Source organism: Triplophysa rosa, linkage group LG5 (assembly GCF_024868665.1).
Source record: "Triplophysa rosa linkage group LG5, Trosa_1v2, whole genome shotgun sequence".
NCBI classification, from domain to species: domain Eukaryota; kingdom Metazoa; phylum Chordata; class Actinopteri; order Cypriniformes; family Nemacheilidae; genus Triplophysa; species Triplophysa rosa.
Window position 1 is genome coordinate 26,089,540 of NC_079894.1, and position 11,425 is coordinate 26,100,964.

General features: G+C 42.5%; 1 protein-coding gene across 4 annotated transcripts in view; it reads left to right on the forward strand.

Moving 5' to 3' along the window:
• Window positions 1-10,489, forward strand: part of ankrd12 (ankyrin repeat domain 12) — a 68,658-nt gene extending 58,169 nt beyond the window's left edge. For all 4 annotated transcript variants that reach the window (XM_057333136.1, XM_057333135.1, XM_057333133.1 and 1 more), the window contains 5 exons: window positions 3,891-8,341; window positions 8,450-8,548; window positions 8,658-8,801; window positions 8,902-8,997; window positions 9,090-10,489. In XM_057333136.1, coding sequence (XP_057189119.1) covers window positions 3,891-8,341; window positions 8,450-8,548; window positions 8,658-8,801; window positions 8,902-8,997; window positions 9,090-9,275 — 4,976 coding nt within the window. In that variant the 3' untranslated portion in view covers window positions 9,276-10,489. The remainder of the gene's footprint in view (window positions 1-3,890; window positions 8,342-8,449; window positions 8,549-8,657; window positions 8,802-8,901; window positions 8,998-9,089) is intronic.
• Window positions 10,490-11,425: the final 936 nt, after the last annotated feature.

Genomic DNA, 11,425 nt, shown 5'->3' on the forward strand with positions numbered 1-11,425 from the left:
CAAACTGTGGTCTCTATATTTTTTTGCGGCGGAGGTCCGGACAATACTTTTTTATATAGTAATAAATAATGTTAAATCAATCTAATGTTTTATGAGGCCATTTACTTTATTTTCTGATAGCCACAGTCTGTTTGAGACATAGAAGGTCTGGTAACTGAGAAAATGTGTTGTAGGATCTGGTGCTGAAGCGAAGTCCCAGTGGTCTATTTTAATATTAAAAAAAACTACTGACAACAAACTGTAACAACTGAAATAAATATATCATGATCCATGCCATTCTTACTAGAACTGATTCTAAATATTCTTTCCAATTAAAAAATGATTCACAATGAAATGCTCTTAACATGCTGATTATTTATGCTATTAATATCATAAATGCTATATGTAGATACAAGACGCTATGTTTTATAATCTGTCACAAACCTATATAGCAAACAGTAAACTGACTGACAGCTAAAAATACTTTATTACTGCTGCATTTTCGTTTACTTAAGCGTTACAGAAAAAGTGTCCATTTATTTACCTGCTCTTGGTGTCTTTGGCGGGATAAGCAGCGCTCATGGAGCGGAAAAGGTTAAAATGAAGCACGTTTGGCACTAAATAAAGTTATTAGAGGATATAGCGGCAAAATATAATCAACATAAATGTCCCCGAGTGCGCGTGATGTGTACAACTCAGTTATGTAGACGCGCGCCGCTGCTCAATATAAACCACAGAAATAGTCTGACTTTTTTAATGGTTCATTATGTCTTGCGGTCCGGATGGAACGAAGGATAAGCTGGGTGAAAACCTGTCATATGGTGGTTACTGGACTGTTGCTTGTCAGGGGCAGGGCATGCGTATTTTCACCACCTTGGGAGCGTTTAAAAACGCAATTTTTTATCTGCTTTTCAGGTGGTTGACGCGACATATTTTCCCACACGCACTCTCTGTCCGCTGGTGAAAGTGTGCTTACCTGTGTATGTGCGCGCACGTGTCTGTGTGTGTGTGCGTGCGCTTTCTTGTCGGAACTCGATACGGAGAGCAGAGGAGAATTGTAAAGGCGCGACCACGTTCTAACAGAAATGACATGCCGCCATGTAAATAAGTTTAATAACATAATGCTATTTAGTTTGTCTAGTACGAGAACAAGGTATAGACATGTTATATAGGAAAGGTAACCTTAAATGACTTCTCTTGTGATCTAACGCTACTTAAAAAATTTAATTAACTTGACCTTCAAGGGGGGCGGGAGGTGCCGTTGGAGAGGCGGGGCGCCCCCCTAAGGTAATGGTAGGGGAAACACTGGACTATTCAAACGTAAGATTTTTGTCAGTCCTACAATCACAAATGCAGAAATGGTTTTATATTTACGAGGCTGAATGTATCGGGAGCTGGATTCAGCCTCGTATCCTCTGGCTGTTCTCCCCTGCAGCGTGATGCTAAACGAAAAAAGTAAATATAAGTCATTATATTCAGTAACTATGTCCCCGCTGGATGCAACAAATGCCTCGTTTATAATATGTTTTTTTACATTGTCTCGTTGCGTAGAGAGACAATGGCTGCTCAAGAAGTTGCTATAGTTAGCTAATTGTTCATCCTAATAATTTTTAAAAATAAAACCTTACTGATCTGTTATGCTCTGCTGGCAAAGTTGATTAATCCGCTTGGTCAAATGCATTTTCTGGATCATATTCGGGCTTGAACTCACACGGCACCGGTGACATTATCAGCTGACAATATGCTTTGAAGGCTGATGTTCCGAATATGGTAAGGGGCACCACATGCTTGAGGTATTCGGCCAATCACAATGCACTGTGTAGCTGGCCAATCAGAGCACACAGCGCTTTTCATAACTCAACTCAACTCAACTCAACTTTATTTATATAGCGCTTTTACAATTTTCATTGTTACAAAGCAGCTGTACAGGAGACACATTGACTACAAGCAAAACAATCAAAGTTGTACCTGCAAAAACAAGAAAAGGTTGGAAACACAGAAGACAGACACACCCACACACAAAACACTCCACACACACAACACGCACCAACACACACAGACACAGAGACACACACACACACACAACACACACACACACACGTACGTACACAGACAAGTACGCACACACACACACGCTCAGTGAGAGCACACATTTAGGATAAAGGAGAGAGAAGCACAGGTCAAATATAACAGACTATAAATTCCTATATGCAATATTAATTAAGTAAAACTTTAAGATTCTAAAGCAGCCCCCCCGGTCAGGCAGATAGTGCAAAAACAGTATGCAAACGGTGGCGAGGAACCCAAAACTCTAATCGAGAAAAAAAACCTCAGGAGAACCCAGGCCCAACCAGGGGATTCCAGTTCCCCTCTGGCAAAAGCTGCTGCCTCTGCACAAGCTCCAGAGAACTTGCACAACAAGGCTAAATAAAATAAATAAACTTAATAATAAAATAAATTTAGTTTAAGATTATCATTAATAATCTAATAGCATTTGAAGTTTTGTGGTGAAGACATGTCAAGAGACCGCGTCCTTCTTTATCCAGCTCTATCATCTCAGCTCTTGTCAGGTCCCCACTTCCCATTCTCCCTCTACCATCAGGTCAGGCCATGAACTGCATCCTGCTCGCTGTGGTAACCTTGGAACAATGAGACAAGACTGGCTGAGAGTAGAGTACTGTTCTGTACTCTTTGATGCAACAAGTACATCAGTTGTGTTTTTGGTTCCGGTTGATCTAACTAATGCACCTAAACCCTCAGAAGATTTATATTATGGAAGAGTAGTGTATGCAAGATTAAAAAGATGCGTCTTTAGTCTAGATTTAAACTGACAGAGTGTGTCTGCCTCCCGGACAGTGCAGGGAAGACTATTCCAAAGTTTAGGCGCTAGATAGGAAAAGGATCTACCACCTGCACTTGATTTTGAAATTCTAGGTATTACCAACTGACAGGACGCCTGAGAGCTAATGCACGTGAAGGACTGTAATACAAAGGAGTTCATCAAGTACTGAGGAGCTAAACCATGTAGGGCTTTATAGGTAATAAGCAAGATTTTAAAGTTAACGCGATGCTTTATAGGTAACCAGTGCAAGGTTGACAGAACCGGGCTAATATGTTCATACTTTTTTGTACGTGTAAGAACTCGAGCTGCCGCGTTTTGGACCAATTGGAGTTTTTGTAATAAGCCTGCAGGGCAACCACCTAACAGTGCATTACAGTAATCTAGTCTTGATGTCATGAATGCATGAATTAACTTCTCTGCATCTGAGATTGACAGCATATGACGTAGTTTAGATATATTCTTAAGATGGAAAAACGCAATTTTACAGGTGTTGGCGACGTGGCTCTCAAATGACAGATTACTATCGAATAGAACGCCAAGATTCTTTGCTGACGACGAGGGTTTTATGGAACATCCGTCAATAGTTAAACAGTATTCTTGGTTGTTACTTATAGCAGTTTTCGGTCCAATAAGTAACACTTCCGTTTTGTCCGAGTTCAGTAATAAAAAGTTGTTACTCATCCAGTTTTTTATATCGACTATGCATTCCATTATTCGATGGAACTGCTGTGTTTCATGAGGCTTCGAGGAAATATAAAGTTGAGTATCATCAGCATAACAGTGAAAGCTAACTCCGTGTCGCTTTATTATATCTCCTAGAGATAAGCTTTGTTAAAAATCAAGGCGTTTCAGAAAGGCAGGGCACATAGGAGCAACAGTAATGCACGGAATGTGAAAACTAGTGTGTTTTTTAACCATAAACTGCGTAAACACACTATATTACACCAAATACACACAATAATGTTCGTTTAAGCCATCCAGTATGACCCCTTTAACAGTATGTGTGACCTGAAAGTGTCTCAACTTGTATTTATCCCTGAATAACCCATTGTAAAATTTTGTGTCACAGAATCAGAGGACCCACCTTCTGTTAATCCATCCAGTGTTGATGAAAACATGGAGTACTCTGACGCTGAAAAGGACTCTGACAGTAAATCCACCACAGTGAAAGCGTCGTCGTCTATGTCGGGGCTGGACGAATACGAATTCAAAGACGAGGAAGAGGAGGAGGACCTCAGTAAGGCACTTAATGACAGACACATCTTAAGACGAGAGCTACGGCAAAAGGAGAAAGAAGAGAAAGAAGGGAATCATTACGCTTCCAAACAGGGCAGCAAAAGCGAGCAGTTGGCGTCCAAATCCAAAAAAATGAAAGCGTCCCGGGTGTACTGCAGCTCAGACAGTTCCAGCGATGAAGCCGAGGTGCCGCCAGAAAGACGGAGCTCCCCAACAAGGTCTGTCAGCGTGGACGGTCATAAAACGGACGGTAGATCAAAGAAAGAAAGTCTGAATCTCACGCCAGTAGAGCAGAAAGAAAAATGCAAACAGAAGAAAAAGAACAAGAGCCAAAACAAAAACAAAGAGAACCAGGAAGTGCGAGAGGAAGGGAAAGAGAACAGCAAGTCCCTCCTGTTTACCACAGCAACCGTGTCCGACAACTCTGACAAGGGTGTCAGGGAAGAGGACTCCTTTAAAATGTCTTTCAGTGCAAAAGATGACACTTCAGTCCACCTCTTTCATCTATCTGTAGTCAAGTCCCCAAAACTGAACCACAGCCAAACTGACAAGCAGACAACCCCACTGAAACAGGAAAACACTAAGACCTGTGTTTCTATTGGAGACGGACCGTGCCCGGCAGACAGCGTCAAATACAACCACTACACTGAGTCGGACTTCTGTACGGAAGGCTCTAGCAGTAAAAGCTGCAAACACAAGGAGAAAAGCAAGCATCACCACAAAGAGCTCGGTTTGGATGGAGATGACGGCAGCTCAAGTCCATTCAAAGACAGCAGTCTAAGCAACAGCATGGACAGCTCTGAGGGGGCCTTCAGGAAGACTGACAAAGATGGAAAAGTGGTAAAGAAGCACAAGCTAAATCACAAGGAGAAAGAAAAGTACAGAAAGGAGTATGAAGCAGAGAGAAATCGCCATCGTCAGAAAGAGCCACGCAAAGACGGACACAGGAACATGGAGTTCGATCGGGAGTTTTGGAAGGAGAACTTCTTCAAGAGCGATGAGAATGAGGAGCTTGGTGGTAAATGCGAGATGCTTGGAGGCGAATCTCCTCTGAAATCCTTAGAATCATCACCCGCTAAAGAGGAAAGAGGGGCGTCGAAAGATAAACATTCTAGCAGTAGCAGCAGCAAGGACAGGAGGCCGAAAGAGGAGAGAGAAAAGGACAAAGGTATTAAAAAAGAGAAAAAAGAGATGCCCCTTAAAGACGAGCGAGGAAGAGAGGGAAAAGGAGATGAACTTGATGACCGAACTGAAGGTCTTGGCTCTGGACGCATGCACGAGGGTTCACAGCACAGTTCAGGTGTGAAAGAAGAAACCGATGATAAACCAATCACTGGGAATTCAGCTGACCAAGATCCTCTGGGGTCTGCAGAGAAGAACACCCGAGAGAAAAATGACAAGCGGCAGCCAACAAAAGATCGTGAGGCTGAGAAGTCTGATAAAAAGCTTGCAGATAAAGATAAGAAAGTCAAATCTGAGCATTTAGCTGAGAAACCTGAGCTGCACAACTCCACAGATCGATGGAAAGAGAAGGAGAAATTAACAAGCAGTTCACATTCGCCCAATGACAAGAACCATAAAGAGAGTGAAAAGCTTAAAGCCGTGTCTGCGATGAAGAAGCATGAAGAAAACAAGAAGAACAAGGACAAACGATCCGAGAAAGAGCATTCTTCTAGTGACCACAGAGATAAAGATAAAACAAGTTCGGAAAAGAAAGTGAAAGCCCCAGAGAAAACCACAGATAATGGCAAATCTGACCGCACTAAGGATAAAGAAGGAGAAAAAGATTCTGATAAGAGGAAGAAAGAGAAATCGAAGGAGACCAACCCCTCTTCCTCATCCTACTCCAATCTCAAGTTGTTACTGGAAGAGAAGAAAGGCTACATTTGTGAAAACAATAAAGTCATCTCGTCTAAATCGAAAGAAGAGGTAACAAAGTCTATAGAGAAAGACAAGGAGAGAAGAGAGAGGGATAGGGAGTCTGAAAGACACCGCGAGCGAGATCGACACAAGGAAAAGGACAAAGACCGGTCACAGCTGAACAAAGATGGCAAACTTAGCAAGACCAAACCGAATGAAGCGGAATTCAAATCTAAAGGTGCACCCACTCTGAAGGACACACACCGCAAAGAGAAGAGGTTGGTAAATGATGACCTCATGAAGACCAGCTTTGAACGCATGCTCAGTCTCAAAGATCAAGAAATTGAACAGTGGCACAAGAAGCACTTAGAGAAAATCAAACAGAAGGAAAGAGAACGCCTGAAGCAGCGTCCAGGAGTCGACCTGGGAAAACAGAAAAGCAAGGAAAAAACGAATACAAAAACATCCTCTTCATCCAGCGAACCCTGTTTGAACAAGGAACTAACACGCTCCAAGAGTTCGGATGTCTCGGACGGCCACCGTGAGAAGATCTTAAAAGATGCCACGGGTGGAAGAACGGTCTCTCTGGATGCAAAAAATCTCTCGACTCTTGGCAAGAATGGTCCAGTGATCGAAAACAGTCGATCTCCGAGACCAGAGAGTGAAAGGTCTGGTCTTATGTCAAGATCCGTATCCATGATCTCTGTAGCAAGTTCAGAAGATTCTTGTCAAACCACTATGCTAACACCCAGACTGACTGAAGACGAGTCGGATCTTAACATGGAAGCTTCAGACTCCCAGCCACCTTGCCTCCAGGCATCCCTCATCTTGCAGTCCTCCAGGTCACCTATGGTTCACGATAAGGATACAAGCGGTCTTCCCGATACAGCTTCTTGCAATCGTACGCCGTTATTGATCAGGCACGCGTCGCCGTGCTTAAGGGCTATTCTAGATGAAGAAGCCAAGGCTCCACCAGCTGAAACGAGACCGAATGAAGAGTCCCAAAGAATTGGTGTTGTGTCACAACCAAGCAATGAGCAAACTGCCGTTCATTCGGCAGAGATTAGCGCAGCCCCTGTCCAAGAGACGTACAGTACTCTTCCTAATGGCGAAAGCAACGAGGGCGAAGAAGTTACACCTGCTTGTCAAGGTCAACCTTCATCCTGCTTGCATGAGTCTAGTGTTAAAGACCTCGGTAGTCAACCGGCTAACCTTACGCAGGCTAACAATGTGGTTCAGACCCATACAGAGCAGAACAGGTCTGGTACTCATGTAGATCAAAGTGATGTCCCTGGTATAACAATCCCAGAGGGCTCCAACAAGGATCCTCTGTTAGATGTTGTTTCAACACCTGCATCGTTTCAACCTTCTCAGACACAAATTTCATCCGACAACAGTGCACCTGTGCATTCAGGAAGCCAGCAGATGGAAACCGTCCTCAATTCAAGAAGTGAGCAGAGTTTGAGGGAAGACATTTCTTTGAAGCAAGAACAAAATGTTGTTGCTGAAAACAAAACAGACAAAAGTGGGGAAAGCGTCATCCCAGCAGATTGGACAAGCACTCCAAGTACATCTGTTGATTCATGTAGATCTGAGGAAACTGCTAAAGCACTGCTCCAAGAAGATCTGAAGAAGGACACGAGTAAACAAGAAGAAGCTACATCCAGGTTGTCCACCGAGCCATTGAGTACGGTTGACGCTCTACCAGAGAAACACGAACAAGATGCAGCTTCAGTGACAAATTGCACCAGTCAAGAGAGGCTTCCTGTGGAGCCCATGGAGTCGTCTGAAGAGGCTTCAGACAAGAACCGAATCCCAGAGACAAATGGCGCCATGGTGTTGTCCTCAGAAGGTGAAACAACCCAAGCTCTTACTGAAAGATCGGATCAGATTGCTGTTGAAGAGAAGCCTGCCCAATCTGACATCCCAGCTAGCGGAGAACAGAGCGATAACAGTACCGACGTCCAGCACGATTCTCAGGCAGAGACATCTAGCGAAGGATCCTCAGGAAGCTCCTCTCCATTGTCCGTCACGGAGAGAGATTCTGACACTGGTGCCAGGGCCAAAGTCCAAGACCTCGATGAAGAAGCCGATATGCAGGTTACCCATCCGAGGAAGCGAAAGATCTCAAGGGTTCCTGCTACAGCACAATCGGACCTCACCACTCAGCAGGTCAGGGAGAAGACTCAACAGTCCTTGGCCGCAATTGTAGACTCACTGAAACTCGAGGAGATCCAGCCTTACCAGACGGAGCGAGCCAACCCGTATTACGAGTACTTGCACATTCGTAAGAAGATCGAGGAGAAGAGGAAAGTACTTTGTAGTGTCATCCCTCAAGCTCCACAGTACTATGACGAGTATGTGACGTTCAACGGGTCTTACCTGCTGGACGGAAACCCACTCAGCAAGCTCTGCATCCCAACGGTAAGATAATTGTCATCATAAAATAACAATTCTGTCATCATTTATTCACTCTCATGTCTTGGAAAGAACTTTAGAGTCGCACTTTTCTGTTTATTGTTGCTTTTGTAGATAACCCCACCCCCTTCACTACCAGAACCACTGAAGGAGATGTTCAAACAACAAGAGGTGGTGCGGATGAAGCTGAGACTACAGCACAGCATCGAGAGGGTAAAATGGATACTGTTTTTGAAAGAAACCTCAAGGAGTTTGTGATAGACCTGCGAGCTCTTCAGATGCTTTAGGTCACTTGTAATAAAATGATTCTATGCTTTTTCAGGAAAAGCTGATCGTATCCAACGAGCAGGAGGTTCTGAGAGTTCATTACCGTGCTGCAAGAACACTAGCCAATCAGACGCTTCCATTCAGTGCCTGCACAGTCCTATTGGATGCTGAAGTGTACAACATGCCCCAAGACGTCCAGGTAGGTGATCTTCTGTGATTTACCTGACCTTTAAAATGGGAATTAAGCCTGAATAGGACCAAATGCTTATATTCTCTTTACCACATTGTTTTATTTTTAGGGTGATGATGGGAAGACCTCTGTTAGAGATCGGTTCAACGCTAGACAGTTCATGTCTTGGCTTCAGGATGTGGACGACAAGTTTGACAAGTTAAAGGTAAAAGAATTGCAAGAACAAAGCAATTTAATACAACTCCAAAGTTGGGTTCTGGCAACCGTGTGAGTGACAGAAATGTGTGTTTCTCGCAGACGTGTCTCTTAATGCGTCAGCAGCACGAAGCGGCAGCGTTAAACGCCGTTCAGCGTCTGGAGTGGCAGCTGAAACTACAGGAGCTGGATCCCGCCACTTACAAGTCCACCAGCATTTTCGAGATTCCCGAATTCTACATCCCACTCGTGGAAGTCAACGACGACTTCGACCTGACACCGATATGACGGAGCAATTCATAGTTGTCGGACCATGTCACTCATGATGTCAAGACACGAGCGGGGCAAATAACACAAAGCACTTGATTTCGGGGGAGTTGATGTGTGTCTATGTATGTTGTGCGTGTTGTGTGCGACGGTGCGCACTGTACAGCGTTTCCAGAGCTAAAATAACAAAAACGTTGCTTATAGTCTACCACAGCGCTGCACTTCAGTCCGTGTTCTCTGCTCTTGTTCTGGTTCGAAACCATGCGGTCCAAATGCACTTCACCAGATGGGCGCCAGGTCGGCACTTATAAACTGCGAGCATCATAAGAAACGCACTTAACCCTGCGGTCCACTATATAGAGATGGTAACAGAGGAGTAGCGAACACAGAGGAGTAGCGAAAAACCAACCTTCAGAAGGTTAAGACCATCGAAAAGCGATCGTTGAAAGATTTCCTTTCTCCCTTAAAGAAGGAGATCTCAACCTGACATGTTTCTACAGTGAGTGTTTATAGATAATGTATAGATTGTGCTCCTCATTTTTTAACTTATTTTATACATACTGATTGTGCATTTGTAAATAGCCATGTAATTATTGTTTTTAACTTGTAAAAAAACGAAAGAAGACTGAGAGGGAAGAAAAAGTTAAAGTAATAAATATTTTGATTGTAAACTTTGTTTCGTCTAATGTTTAATGGACCAAAGTTGTTTTTACATCGAGGTTCTTTGTTGTTGTGTTTGTTGATGTTTGCTTAACTCTTAAGCATGTGTTTTTAAATGACCTTTTCGTTCAGGTTTATTTTATTCTGTTTTTCTTCCTCTTTTTGCCCTTTGACATTCATCAGAGCTGGTGTTTGACTCGTGGTTTCTATAACGTGCATGCTTTCACATGTTCGTCTCTCTGAACAATTGTACCGTGGTGAGGTTTACTGAAGTGGTCCTGGTTTTTTTCTGCCATTGTTGTGTCTGTTAGTAACATCCATCTCTTGCGTGTTGTCTCTTGTGTCTTGCGCACACTTAAAAGAAAAAAAGAGGAAAAGTTTGTTGTGGTTTCTCGATAGAAAAAAATACCCTTACTTTTACAGTTTTAATGTGAGATCACAGCAAAACCTATTTTTTACAACGTAATGCCTTTTGAACTATGGTTCTTAAAATATGTCTATTTTAATATTTACTTGTTACATGAAGATGTACATATTTGTAATATATAATTGAATAAATTTTATTGGTTGTGAAATCAAGCTATTTTGCTGTCCTGCTTTTCATTAGTACTGTACTTCTGTATGCTGTAACTTTCAGGTGTGGTTAAGTCGTGTAAATGATTTGTTATTGGTACAAGAAATAACCCCTACTAATGGCATTGCTAAAAAGTTTCATTCTGTTTGAAAAGGGAGTGTCCTTGTAGTTCCAATAGGGTCCAACAGGTGGCGCCAGTGAACAGATTCAGTATCAAGTTAAATATTGCCACCATCAAACATTTTTAGGATCTTTTCTAGTTTGATTAATTACACACATTATAAATGTAAACTACAAATATAAATGTTAAAATATAATTGTTTATTTATTCTTTAACCATGTATAAGTTGATAAGAAAACAGAAATTCTAAAGGTTTCCATTACAAATACCATTCTGAACCATCAGCTGTTTACCATTACCAGTACCAAATTCCTTTATGTAATATCTTTGGTCTTATTCCAGTAGGATTTAATGGTGCTCTATCCACCAGATAACATCCCACCAATAGAACCCAACACATTACCAGTAGACACCCACAGACACCATTATAGTTTCCCTTAAAACCAACGCAATTCCCATTATAACTATTAAATCTTATGTGATGTAATCATAAGAACGTATGTGATGGTTTCTATTGTTTTTTTCCAGCAGGTGTGTTAGTGAATCAACGCTTTTGAAGATCAATGGAACAGGTTAAGATTTTGCCCACCTTGAACCATGGTACTGCCACATGCTCTGTAAATTAAGATACTTGCTGTCAACAATCTCTAACCTGATTCATGTTGTATGATTCATCTGATTTCTTCTCTTCACTTGGTGATAGCTAGTGTGTCTTTAAGAGGGATGCATGTCTCCTTCACTCTTTAGAGCTCAAATCATAGAAAGGTAATGCTTGTTTACGTTTATTCCTCCAGGGGGCGCCCTGCGGCTCACGAG